Raw genomic sequence first — 13869 nt, 5'->3', positions numbered from 1 at the left:
CATGCGGGTGGCAGCTACTCAATGTGTCCCTTTCACATCGATGTATCTCTCTCTCTCTTCCTCTCTCTCCCTCCCTCCCGCTCTATCTGAATAAAAAATGGAAAAATGTCCTCAGGTGAGGATAAAAAAAAAAAGAGTTGGGGAAACAGATTTCACTTTTTGAAGCAGGAATGGCAAAGTCCCATGGAAAAGATTATATGGAATGAGAAGCGTTGTTGTAGCCATCCTTAGAAAATAAAGGAAATAAAATATTTAAAGAGTTCAAAATTAAAAATAAGTATCTTAATGAGTTTAAAAACCATGGTAAAGAGCATAATAAAAATAACTAATAAGCCCTGGCCAGTTTGGCTCGCCAGTTATAGAGTGTCGGCCTGCAGACCAGAGAGACCCGGTTCGGTTCCCACTAAGGGCACGTACCTCAGTTGCGGTTTGTCCTGGGCCCTGGTTGGGGTCATGTGGGTGGCAACCAGTTGATGTGTCTCTCTGACATTGATGTTTCTTTCTCTCTCTTCCTCCCTTTCTCCCTCCTGCTCTATCTGAAGATAAATGCAAAAATGTCCTCGGGTGAGGATGAAAAACAACTAATAATATTCACCAGTCATAGGGGATAACTTTTTTCCTAAATTGTTTGACACTTTCACTCTCTGCCATCAGCCCTTGCTTGCCTCTCATCTCTACTTTGTGTCACATTAGGCCAAGAAATCCTAAGTGCAGCCTATATGAAAGAAGTCCTTGCATGTCACCCTTTGCCAATGTGTCACCACGTGGCTGTTCCCTTTCAGTTGCCTTCTTCCAGTGCCTGCAGATCCCAGACACTCACCTTCAGTTTTCTTCTCTCTCGTTCTTCACTCTCCCTAGGGGATTTTAATCTCTCCTCTGGCTTCAACTGCCACTTAAATGCTAGTGACTCCCACTTTTTTTTTTTAATCCTCTTCCAAAGACATTTTCATTGATTTTTAGAGAGGGAGGAAGGGTATGAGAGAGAAAGAAACATCATGTGAAAGAGAAACATTGATGTGAGAAACATGGATTGGTTTCCTTCCTCATGGGGGCTGGGGATCAACCCTACAACCCATGCACGTGCCCTGACTGGGAATCGAACCTGGGACCTTTCGGTGTACAGGACGACGCTCCTACAGACTGAGCCACACTGGCCAGGGTGATTCCCAAATTTAAATCACCAGCCCAGATCTTTTTCTCCTGGTCTCCAGACCTGAAATTCCAACTGCTTCCTGGGCATCTCTATTTGGATGTGCCACAGTGAATCTCGTCTTTGCATGTCCTAAATCAGATTTGGCATTTTCTTCCTCTTCACTGAAACCTACTGCCTCCCTATGGTCCTTCCTTGAGCAATGGAGTCTTGTTTCGTCCTGTTTCATTCAGTAAATCAAGTCCAAAGCCCAGCAGTCCTCTTCCACATCTCCCTCTCCCTCAGGTCCACATTCAATCAATGACCAAATCCTGCCAGTTCCTGGTGTCACCACTATTTCCTTAGTTTAGACTAGCATCATCTTTGCTGCCTACATTACTACAAAAGCCTCCTCACTTGTGTTAGACCCCCACCCACTCTGGTTCCTTCTCCACAATGGGCCAGAATGATCTTTCTATACCATCATTCCTGGCTAAAACCTATCAGTAGGTCCCCATTGTCTTCTGGATAAAAGTTCCATGTCTACATTCCTTAGCATGGCACACAAAGGCCCTTTATATTCTGGGCTGCTTTCCTTAACACCTTGAGCTCCTCATCCTACCTCTCAAATCTGTAATCCAGACAGTTCAGAGCATTCTGAATCCCCAAAGTTCTCTCTTTTCTCTACCTCTACGCCTCTACTCCTCCAGCTTAGAGATCAACTGGAGGAAGCCTTCCCTGGCCCCTCCCTTGGCCCTCCCAGGACATTCTGTGCACACCCCTTTCTAAGCACGTACCACTCTATACTGATGCTTGGCTCACTTACTTACTTCTCACACTATGTTGGAAGCTCCTTCAACACAAGAGCTGTGTCTTTTTTATGGTTGTTCCTCAGTGTTTGCCTAGTCCCTGGCACATCGTGGAGCAAGGAATGAATGGCAATGATACTCATTAAGTGGAAGGAGCAAAGAGATGACTCATGGGTACAATGTGTTTTAATATCCATGACTGAACTGAGGGATCTTTACATGTCAGTCCCTCCTCCCACTTCCTTCATTATTCTGATTGAATGAGAAACCAGTATCATCATCAGGAAAGGTCGCATCTATCCGAAGTACTGCTTACTACTGCCCAAGGATTTTCTTTTACTCATGCCCAAGATGACGGATTTCCATGCCTGGCCCTGCAATGATACAGGGAAAGGTATGAAAGGATTTATACTTCTGCCTAGGCATCAGTCTACATTCCATCTATAATCCCAGTGCATCTTCAGAGACAACCTACAATTTTATTTTATCCTTTTTAAAATCTTGAGTGCCTAATAGGGAACAGACACTGGACCAGAAAAATTATTATACGGCCAACACCTTGAAGGAGTTCAGATCTGGGTGGAACACTGGTAGAATTTCACATAAAATACTTCTTACAATAATATGTGATACATGCCTTGCTCTTATCATGGAGGTGTGGAGAAACTGCTATGAAAGCAGAGGAGAACAATGAATTCATCTTGGAGTCATCAAGAAAGGCTTCAACAAGGTGGTAAAGGAGCTTTTATAGGATAAAAATGTGCATTTCTTCCCAGACACTATGGCCTCCTGTTGCATTTTAAAGACAGTCTCAATTAATGTGGTGGCCTATAAATTCATCAGTTCTCTGGTTCCTCCTGCCTCACTTTTCCAACTCTGTCCCCTCCCCCTTCCCCCAGCACCTCTGCACCTCAGGCCACACTAATCACGTGGGGCAAGCTCCTTCCTGTTATAGGACCCCACCATAGCTGTTTCCTCTACTGAGATGCACTCTCCAGGATCTACCTATCCTCTCATTATATTTTCATCTTAAAAGTCTCCTTCTCAAAGCAAGCTTCTCTTCTCTCCCAAATCAGACCAGCCACCTACAGCCATATCACCCTACTGCAACTCTATGAGTAACAGGTTAGTTTACTTACCTTCATAAGTGGATGTGTGAGAATATGTGTATCTTGTCTACATGTCTTTGCCTTCCTATCCAAGCTTTTTAAGAACGGGGACCTGGTCTGTCTTGTTCATTGCTATTGTCCCAGTGCCCAGTGACTGGAACACATAGTAGGTGCTCAACAAATATTTGTTGAATGCAGTGGGTAAATGAACAACACAGTGTTTACTGAATAAGGATGTGGCTTAGGAACATGAAAGTACCATGTTTGAGGAACACCAAGTCATTTGTTATGGCTGTGGGCAGGGATATGTCTGAGTGGGAGAAGAGACTGGGAGGGTGGAGAGAGTGGTTGGGGGCACACTGTATAGCTCTGAATGAAATGGTCTTTTATCTCTTAGCAACAGGAGCAAAGGATCATTTTTAAGTAGGGAGTGCCATGATTGGATTATGAGTTTCAAAAAGCCACTCATCTGTGTGGAAAGTTTGGGCACTGGAAATCAGTTGGGGTGGGGGTGGAGGTTGGATTGGGAGATTACAGTTTGTTTAAACCAAGGGGAAGTTGATGACAGACCGACCTAGAGCAACATTTGAGGGATAGAAGTGCAAAGGGAGGAAAGAGACATTTTTGAAGCAAAACTGTTCGGACTTGGAGACCACCTGGATCCAGGGCTTTGAGGGAAAAATTGAAGGCTGGCATGGGAAACAATGAATACATATAGGAAGGAGCAGAAACAATGATTTTAATTTTGATTATGTTGAGTCTGAGGTGGCCAGAGAACATCTTTCTCTGAATCTCTAGGAATTGTGCCACCACCACACTGTTCCTCCTACCCCTTTTCTCTTTTCTTTCCGGTTTTGAATCACTCCTACAAACCATGAATGCCCCCTGCTTCTCAGCATGCTGGGACACCATGCCAGCCGCCCCACATTCCTGAGGAAGGTAGGGGGTTCCGACCTGGCGGGCTGGCTGTGGCCAACCGTGGGGGACGGCTCCCTGACAGGAAGGAAAGCTGGCCTGCCGGCTGGGCACAGACGGGAGCTTCCTCTGCTGCAGCAGGTGCCCAGGGCCAGCTGCTGCAGCCCCTCAGGCTCAGATCAACAGGATGGGACAGCCCAGGCGGAAGGAAGCCTGCGGGGAAGGACGCCCTGCAGACAGAGGGGGGAGGGGGCGGACTAGGGCGGAGGGGAGACAGGAAAAGCTTCCTGGGCTGCTGAGCTGGCGCCCCTCCAGCAGATTCAGGAGGGGCAGTGACAGGAGGCCCTTAAGTTCTCTTCCTTCCCACTGTGGGCGTTTCTGGCCCTGTTAATCGTATTATTACTACTGTTAGCTAGCCTGGGCCTTAGATATACCAGAGGAAACTACAGGAAAATGTTCATAGATTTGGCAGTTTCTAAAATAATTAGTTCCCTTTCTATGCTCATTCTGTGAGGTGGCTCGCGGGAGAGGCAATGATCTGTGCCGCGCGTTCAGCCTGTCCAAAGGAGATAAAATATTCAGTGTGCTTTAAGCCCCGTTATCACTACCCAACTCTCCAACTGCTGCTGTGAGCGGGCACCAAACGGCTAAAAAGGGGCAAATAGGGAGTCAACGCAGAGCCACGGGCTCCCAATCAGGAGGCCCCGCCCGCCTCGGCCCAGCCGGGGTGGGGGTCGAGTGGTGCTTAAGAGGGGCAATTGATTGACCTAGCGGATATCCCTGCAGCAACCGCACCCCCAGGCGTGGCGCCGAGGGCCCCAGGCTTGCTGGGGCGGGCCCCTGGCGACCCTGGGAGATCCCTCCCTACCTAATCCCGTTTCCAGGCAGGGCACTTCCGGAGGCCTTGGCCTGGGGTGGGGGTGGAGTTTATTTTTTAAACAGCTTGTAAACTGCAATTTAAACTTTAACGACATCGAGCTCAAAACTCGATTCCGCAACTGAGCGTCGACACCAGAAAGGCTAAAAATCGGCTCTACGGCTCCCCATCACCCCATTAGTCCAGTTCTCGGGCTTCCTGCAGTCCCCACGCCGTTCTCTTGGCAGTCCAGGAGGAAGGATGGGCGGGGCAGGCAGGGGCGGGCATTGCTCTCAACCACGCGGATGGGGAAGGCGAACCCGCTCCTGAGGCCCGGGCGTGGGCGGGGGGCGCAGTAACAGGTGTCGGCTCTGCGATTGGGCTCCGTTCTCTCCCCTCCCCGCCCCCGTGATCCTGGCGGCTCAGTGAGGCAAAACCCAGCAAATGCTCCCAAAATGCAGCGCCATCGGTCAGCGTGCTCTGCTTTCTCGCAAGACGTGAAAAGGTTTGGCGTTTCCAAGTGCAAATCTCTTGGCTCGGACCCCTTAGCTAGCAGCCACCGCCTCCCCAGCTCGGCAGCCTGGCGTCCCGCCCACCCCGCCGCGGGCTGACTTGGGGCCCCGCGCCAAGTGGACGCGGCAAAGTGGGCATCCCTCCCCACCACCCACGTGGGACCAGCCCTCCGCAGTGCCTGGGCGCGCCGCAGCCGCGCCTCCCCGCTAGGTCCCCGCCCGTGGCACCGCCCCCTAGGTCTGGGGGGGAGGGTTGGAGACGACTGATGGGGGTGGGCTAGGGATGGAGAAGGGGGTCACTGAGTTATGTGGCAGTGGGAGTCCCTCGGGCCGAAAGAACACGCTGCCGGGGATTGTGTACACGCTCCACTGACACAAGCTTCACGCTGCCGGGCAGCCGCTGATCACGCGTGGCCCTGCGAGCCTATTGGCCGGCACCTCACACACCTTTGTCGCTGATTGGCCGGCCTCAGGCTCCGCCCCGGCTCCGCCCCTCTCCCGCCCGCGGCGCGCGGCAGGCGGAGCGGCTACCTGAATGGGGAGGGGGCAGACGGCGCGGAGCGCAGTGGCGGCGGCGGGAGCGGCGTCGAGTCTCTCCGCGCGCTTGTCTGTGGCCAACCAGACTAGCAGCCAGTCAGCTTGTCGCCCGCGGCCAGGCAGCCAACCATGCTCAACTTCGGCGCTTCTCTCCAGCAGGCTGCGGTAAGTCACCTGGGAATGCCCTGTTTCCCTGCCTCGCCACGTCTGAGGGGCCAGCGGGGGCGCGAACCCCGAGCTCCTAGCTTCAGCAGTGCCTGAGGACCCAGGCTGCAGCGGAGTCTGGGGGGAGGCGAGGGGCTTCCTGTCTGCAGACCAGGCTTTGGTGAGGGCGCGTGTGCCGCGAGGGGTCAGGAGAGGTGGCCTGGGATGTGGAGCCAAGGGAGAGACGGGTCTTGCTCAAGGTGTGATCAGGGGAAGGGGCAGCTCCACAGAGACTTGAAGCGAGTAAGGGAGAGGATGACTGGAGGGGCGGGAGCAGTGAGGAGGGGGCTGCTGCCCTGGCAGAGGGGGTAGGGGAATGTGTGGAGGGGGAGACCAGGGCACCACCCTGCACCTGGCGCCAGGGAGCGATGCCTCCTCCTGGATCGGGACTGCGATCCAGAGCGGGAGGGGGCTGCTCCCGAGCATTTGAGGGGCGGGGTCTCCACAGGAGAGGGGATCCTCTCTCGGGGGTCTGAACGGAGTCTTGCAGGATGGGAACTGCTCAGCAGACATCCGGGGGCGGGGAGAGGGGGCACCCAGCGAGGATGCGGGGGAGTAGCACGCGGGCCGCAGACCGCCGAGGAGGGGGACGAGAAGTTGACCCCCGGACGTCTGCAGGGGACTCCCCATCCTTGGCGGGGGCAGGTGGCCGTCTTCTGCGAACCCTTTGGAGGGGGTGGGGAGCCACCTCGGGGATGAGAGAGTGGAAAGCGGGACCCAGCCGCGGAGCGGGGAGGGTGGGCGGGGGAGCTGGGGCCGCGAGACGCGGGGGCCGTGTGTCTAGGCGGGAGCCGCAGGCCGTGGGGCCGCGCGTCTGGAGCTTGGGCCTGTGGGGGCTGCACGTCTGGGATCTCGTGGAGACGCGCTGGGGGCGGAGGCCGGAGCTGCCGGATTCCGGGGAGGGTGCGCCGCGTCTGCGGGGAGAGACCGTGTGGTCTGAGATGCCCCGGGCGGCGTGGGAGGAAGCGCAGAGGGCTCGGCCGGATCCTCGGGGGCTTCGGCCGGGAGGGGGCGGAGGCGAGTTTCCGCGGGTACCCGACTCCTCCTCCGGCAGCTGAGGCGGAGGTCGGGGGTGGGCTGGGAGCGGGTGCGCCCGGGGAGCTTTTCGTCCCCGAGTGACCCAGCCCCGGCCTCCGCCAGGGGCGGGAGTGAGGCCCGGCCCCGCTGTCGGTTCCTAAGGGAACCGTGGGGAGCTGGGAGGGGCGGGCGCTCCCGGGGTCGGGCGCCTGGGGCCCCGCCCCTCCCTGCGGGCTCGGGCGCGCACTGCCGGGCGGTTGGCGGCGGTGCCCACGGCCCCTCCCCCAGGCCGACGCGAGGGCGGGGGCCCGAGAGCTCAGGAAGTAGGTGAAAGGTGACGGCGCGGCAATTCCCAGTTCACGTTTCCTGCGCGGCCGGGAGCAGCCGCTGATCACGCTTTGTTCACATGCCTCGCCCCCTCCTCCCATCCGCCCCCGCCCTGGCGGCCCAGCCAATCCGGGCCAGGGCCGCCGGCCGACAGGCCTATGGCGGGGGCAGGGATGTAGGGACGTGCGAGCCGCGAGGAATGTTCCCAGTGACTCACCCATGAGCCTCATTGAGGTTAGGGCGGCCCCATCCGTCTGTCCCCGCCAGCGAGGATCTCCCCCGCCGCCCGCCTCCGCCCCTCGTCTGCCTCCCCCGCCCGCACCTCCGCCCTCGCTTCCCTTTCCTCCCGCCCCACTCCCTTTCCTGCCCTCCCCGCTTCTCTTCGCAGCTCACTCTCCTGTTCCCTGCTGCCTGCCTTTTTTCTTTTTCCTTTCTTTGCATTGGCGTCTTGAGGCTTTTACACGTACATGCGCTGTACATTGCAGCTCACAGAAAGGCGCGCTCGGTTATGCAATTGCATTGTTAGCGACATTTTAAGAGCAGTAGCTCGTTTTCTAAGCATTTCGACATAAAAGGTTTACTCATTTTTACAAACGAGCGTTGAGAATAAATGCCTTGCAACATGAAGAATGTTTTTTGGTATTTATATGGAACTTTAATATGAAGCATTAAACATTTGATAGGAGCTGTGCATACAAATACAAAGCATGTGCTTGTTACTCTTGTCATCAAGCAGTTCTTTAAAAAATTAAAATATTCTGTTTTGACTGTTGCAAACTCATTGCAGCCAGGGTTTTGGCAGATTCCAAGTAGAAAAATTTCTGATTATCCATTTTTTAGTATTAATGCATTATTTGGCTATAGTTTTGAATAGCAAACCATTGTGTTAAATGTTAAAGGGAGCAAAAACATGAAGTTGAAACTTAAAATTTTGGGATTTTCCCTCGTATTTCACTTTCTCTACCACAGATAACTAAGTTATCAAAAACCTTTAGATTTCAAATAACCTAGTAATAATTTGAAAGAAATGGTGAAGATTACTTATCCTCTTGATTTTATCCCAAAGTGCAAAGTGACTTTTCAAAGGTCCACATGAACAGGCCAGAGCTCTGTCTACCGCACTGCTTTTTTTTTTTTTAATCCTCACTTGAGGACATTTTTTCATTTTTGTTCAGATAGAGTAGGAGGGAGAGATTGGAAGAGAGAGAGAGAGAAACATCGACGTGAAAGGGACACATCGAGTGGCTGCCACCCGCATGACCCAACCAGGGCTGGAGACAAACTGCAACCGAGATACGTGCCCTTAGTGGGAACCGAACCCTGGTCTCTCTGGACTGCAGGCCGACGCTCTAACCATTGAGCAAAACTGGCCATGGCTACTGCACTGCGTTTTTAAGGGAGTCTTGAAAGAAGATAACTTTTGCAGAGCCTTCCCTTAGTTATTTTGTCTGACCCCAGTTGCGAGTGGTTACTCTGGAAAGAATATATAACTTTTTTTCTTTTTCGAAGCTAAGTGCTTCTCTTTTATGGATCACAAGTGCTTTGATGCATTTGGCCTTGGTCCCCTTAATGATAATCACATATTCCTCTCTACCTGGCAAGTATATCAGTGTTTAAGCCTAAATGTGAGAGGAAGAATGAGGAAGATTTTATTACCATTACTATCAGGAGGGGTGAGAGAAAAATTATTTAGTATTTAATTTGGAAAGTCGTGCAAAAATAGTAAAAAAAGAAAAAATAATTGTATAGTGTTCTGGTCTTATTTGGATGACAAAAATATGCTTATAAGCACTTAATCTTTTTCTATAGGAGGAAAGAATGGAAATGATTTCTGAAAGATCAAAAGAGAGTATGTATTTCTGGAACAAAACTGCAGAGAAAAGTGATTTTGAAGCTGTAGAAGCTCTTATGTCAATGAGCTGCAGTTGGAAGTCTGATTTCAAGAAATATATTGAAAACAGACCTGTTACTCCTGTATCTGATATATCAGAGGAAGAGAATCTGCTTCCTGGTACACCCGATTTTCATACGATCCCAGCATTTGTAAGTATTGCTGTTTTTAAGATGAATATAAATGATATAATTTTTCATAATTTACATAATGAACTCTAAATTTCTCACGCTGTGTATTTCTCTTTGTAGTGCTTGACTCCACCTTACAGTCCTTCAGACTTTGAAGCCTCTCAAGTGTCAAATCTGATGGCACCAGCGCCATCTACTGGACACTTCAAATCATTCTCAGATACTTCCAAGCCTCACATTTCTGCACCTTGCAAAGAGGAAGAGAAAAGCCCAGTACCTGTCCCCAAACTCCCCAAGGCTCAGGCAACAAGTGTGATTCGTCATACAGCTGATGCCCAACTGTGTAACCACCAATCCTGCCCAGTGAAAGCAGCCAGCACCTTCAACTGTCAGGACAATTCTTTTAGAAGAAGAACCCACCTAAGTGCTGAGGCAGCAAGAAAAAACATACCTTGTGCAGCTGTGTCACCAAACAGATCCAAATGTGAGAGAAGCACAGTAGCAGATGTTGATGAGAAAGCAAGTGCTGTAGTTTTTGACTTTTCTGTGCCTTCCTCAGAGACAGTCATCTGTAGATCTCAGCCAGCCTCTGTGTCCCCCCAACAAAAGTCAGTGTTGGTTTCTCCACCTGCAGCAGTATCAGCAGGGGCAGTGCCACCTATGCCGGTCATCTGTCAGATGGTTCCCCTCCCTGCAAACAACCCTGTTATGACAACAGTTGTTCCCAGCACTCCACCCAGTCAGCCACCAGCTGTCTGCCCGCCCCTTGTGTTCATGGGCCCTCAGGTGCCCAAAGGCGCTGTCATGTTTGTTGTACCCCAGCCTGTTGTCCAGAACCCAAAACCTCCAGTAGTGAGCCCAAATGGCACCAGACTCTCCCCCATTGCCCCTGCGCCAGGGTTTTCCCCTTCCGCTGCAAAAGTCACTCCTCTGACGGACTCATCGAGGATAAGAAGTCACATCTGTAGCCATCCAGGATGTGGCAAGACATACTTTAAGAGTTCTCATCTGAAGGCCCACATGAGAACACACACAGGTACCAACCATTTCTTACTTATATCATAGAAATGTAGATGAAGTTTTTTGGGCAGTGATCACAGATATAAATCAGGCATGTTAAGGAAGAATTTGCCACATTACCAATTCAGTGTATGATATTTACCTGTGCAAGCTCCTCTAAAAGATTTCATTAAGGTGTTTTGTTTTAATTTTCTCAAATGATGATTCTTTAAATGTCTTGAGTAGCTACTTTATACATTATTTTTAATTAAAGCCTTTGTGCTGTACATGAAGTCCAGAAACCTTTTTGTTTTGGGCTTCTTTTATAAAGGGAAAACTTGGAAACGTGACAGTGAAAGTTGAAAATAGAGGATATATGTATGGTACTTACTTGACAGTTTAATAATTTAATAGATTTTAGTTTTAAAATGTGTATCTAGATACAATGAAATATGTAATTTACAATGACTTAGTAAATGCATAGTAACGATAATCTGAATTTTTTGTTTCAGGAGAAAAGCCTTTTAGCTGTAGCTGGAAAGGTTGTGAAAGGAGGTTTGCCCGTTCTGATGAACTGTCCAGACACCGACGAACCCACACAGGTGAGAAGAAATTCGCCTGTCCCATGTGTGACCGGCGGTTCATGAGGAGTGACCATTTGACCAAGCATGCCCGGCGTCATCTGTCAGCCAAGAAGCTACCAAACTGGCAGATGGAAGTGAGCAAGTTGAACGACATTGCCCTACCTCCAACCGCTGCTCCCACACAGTGACAGCTCAGAAGGTGAAGAATCAGAACTAACTTTGGTCACAGTTGGGAGCCAGTGGTAATATAAGAAGGCTTCCACTGCAAGTCTGTGGCCCTCCAGTGCGTGCTGAAAGCAGAAGTCTCACAGCTTGGGGAGAAAGCCCAGCCTGGGTTAGATGACAAGTGCTGTGGTCACAGGCACGTCACAGAGAGGCAGGATTCGTTTCTTATCACATAAGAGATGAGAACGCTTTTATTCCTTTAAATATTTTTTGAAGGTTTCAGATGAGGTCAGCACAGGCAGCACAGATTTTGGATTTGTGTGCACAATTTGTTACTTTAATTTTGCCGTTTTTACTTGAGACCAACTTTTCAATGTGATTCTTCAAAAGCACTGGTTTCAAGAGTGTGGAGACTGGAAAGCAATATTACGGTACAGAGATGGAAATACAAAATCAATTCTTGTTATTACAAATATTGTCATCTTTTCCTAGATTTATCTTGTTTACTATTCCTAGTCTTTCCAGTCAACTTTGTGGATGTAGTTGCTAAATAGACCTAGTATTTTTACATTATTGCTGACATTTGGAATTGATTAGCTGTATATTGCTAAAGGGGACCCAGAGATTTGGAATCCTCAATAAGTTAATTCCTTTGAAGTGTAGCTACAATTTTTTTTTTTTTTTTTTGCATTTCTATTTTGAAAGTTTAACAAATGACTATATGAAGGCATTTTACTATGCTTTGAACTTTAGTTTGCCTGCAGTTTCTTGTGTAGATTTGAAAATTGTATACCAATGTGTTTTCTCTAGAGACTAAAATACACTGCACTTTGTTTAGAAAAAAATTCAAAGATGAAAATATATATTGTAAAAAAGGGATGTCAAGAATTTTAGATAACTCCTTGAAAAAGGTGGCTTATGTATGTCATCAGTAAAGAACTCTTATGTTATGAGGATATAACATGTGCTTTATTGAATTAGAAAGTTAATGACCATTATTCACATATGGACAAATATTGTCCTGTTAATTTATAGGAGGTTTATCGAGGGATGTGGAACTAGATGTGTAGAAAAATTACTAGAGCATTCACTTTTGTTAACAGTATTTCTGTTATAGTCTGTTGTGTAGTGGATGATATACACAGTGGTAAAACAAACGTAAATTGTTTAAAATATATAGTGAAAAATGTCCCTATATTTACCCATTTAACATTTTTTTATATATCGGGTCTAGATTTCTGACATCCGGACTCTTGGACCCTTGGGAAAGTTTTCTTTTAATAAAAAATCCTTGTGATTTACAGTTTGCACAATATTTCTCTTGTTGTACTTTATATCTTGTTTACAATAAAGAATTTTCTTTGGTATATATAATTGGTTGATTGCATTTTTGAAAACCATTCTTTAACCTTGATATTAATCTTTCATGGTACTATCTCAAAGGACTTAGTGTCTTAATTTCTCTAAGGGCCTCATTCCAATTTAGAACTGTAGGAGTGTATCATTAACATACGAAACTATTTAGAGAGGATATACAAAGTGAAGCCAGGTATCTGTTCATTGAGATCATGTAAGAGCCTGCCCTATTACATTTTAATTTTTAAACATTGTACATTTTGATTATTTAAGGTTGAAATATAGCTCTGGCTCTCGGCAAAACCTTGTTAAGTAGCATTAAGTTAGGGGAACACTACAGTGAATAATTATAAGCAATGAGACTGCTGTGGCAAATGAAAAGAAGCCTGACTTAATAGAGAGTAAATTGTTCACCTCCAGAAGTTAGAGTAACTCAGACCATTAAATGATAATCTTAAATGCAATAAACATACTGGTACTTAAGCTGCATAAAAGTTAATTCACTTATGAAGAGGAACACTTGCTAGTGTAACATCAGTAAAAAGAACTAGGAGCTGTAAATGCTACTTGGTGTACTGAGTATTATTTTGGAGATGACTTTCAGTTTAATCTGAAATCACTTTGTGGTCATGAGAGAACATCTTCCACAGTGCCCAACTTCACCATTGACCTAGAGTCTGGGTCACTGTTGAATATCCATGGTAAGATGCAATGTACTCACTCAGCATCAGTTGCAGGACAAGCAGCTTTTCTTGGAAACTTAACGGCACCTAATTGCAACACAGCTTCTGGGGAGAGGCCTTGCTATACTGCAGTTTCTGTGTTGGGAAACTAGAACTTCCTAAGTCCATTACATTTCCTTGTGATGGCAGGTCTTCAGAAGTAGGAATAGAGTAGGTGACCCAGTGCTCAGTCCCCTGTAATGACACGGCTAGTGGAAATGTGCCACCCATTGCTGTGTTCTTCCTGGTCCTAGTTGGCATCTGAGACTTTTCCTTAGCAATCTTGTAGATCAAATCATTTGAATAGAGTATTATGCTTGAGTTAAATGTTTATGCAGGCTCTGATTTTGATGCAGACTTGCCCCCAAACAAGTACAGTGGTAGCATGTTATTATAATGTATTAGTGTAGCTTTAGCACTTCAGTTTTGTTTCTTGTCTGGTATATATTAAGTTGGACTATATGAAATTGCTGCTATTAAGCTGTCTTTGTTTTTTTAAAAAGTACTGATTTGAGAGAGGAACAGGTCAGCTCTCTCCACACACACACACACACACACACACACACACACACGCTCATACTAGGGATAGAGATTGGCCAGGCGTGT

General features: G+C 48.2%; 1 protein-coding gene across 2 annotated transcripts; it reads left to right on the top strand.

Annotated features, from left to right (window-relative positions):
* Positions 1-2961: 2961 nt before the first annotated feature.
* On the top strand, positions 2962-12552 carry KLF10 (Kruppel like factor 10). 2 transcript variants are annotated; one of them, XM_036264411.1, is made up of 4 exons: positions 2962-3063; positions 9225-9458; positions 9558-10473; positions 10949-12550. In XM_036264411.1, the coding sequence occupies exons 2-4, from the start codon at positions 9234-9236 to the stop codon at positions 11206-11208; spliced, it is 1401 nt and encodes a 466-aa protein (XP_036120304.1). In that variant the 5' UTR covers positions 2962-3063; positions 9225-9233; the 3' UTR covers positions 11209-12550. The 2 variants fall into 2 exon arrangements, with proteins under 2 accessions (XP_036120304.1, XP_036120302.1); XM_036264409.1 differs by lacking the exon at positions 2962-3063 and adding an exon at positions 5877-6032 and having other exon boundaries at positions 10949-12552.
* The last annotated feature ends 1317 nt before the right edge of the window (positions 12553-13869 follow it).

Source organism: Molossus molossus, unplaced genomic scaffold (genome assembly GCF_014108415.1).
Source record: "Molossus molossus isolate mMolMol1 unplaced genomic scaffold, mMolMol1.p scaffold_m16_p_16, whole genome shotgun sequence".
In the NCBI taxonomy this organism is placed as follows: Eukaryota; Metazoa; Chordata; class Mammalia; order Chiroptera; family Molossidae; genus Molossus; species Molossus molossus.
This window is presented reverse-complemented; position numbering and strand designations above follow the sequence as displayed.

Excerpts from the sequence above, each read along its gene's own strand:
- KLF10 (XM_036264409.1), top strand. The coding sequence starts at position 5,997 with ATGCTCAACTTCGGCGCTTCTCTCCAGCAGGCTGCG. Across the intron at positions 9,459-9,557 it reads TTCATACGATCCCAGCATTT|TGCTTGACTCCACCTTACAG; the intron begins GTAAGTATTGCT and ends TTCTCTTTGTAG. Across the intron at positions 10,474-10,948 it reads CCACATGAGAACACACACAG|GAGAAAAGCCTTTTAGCTGT; the intron begins GTACCAACCATT and ends TTTTTGTTTCAG.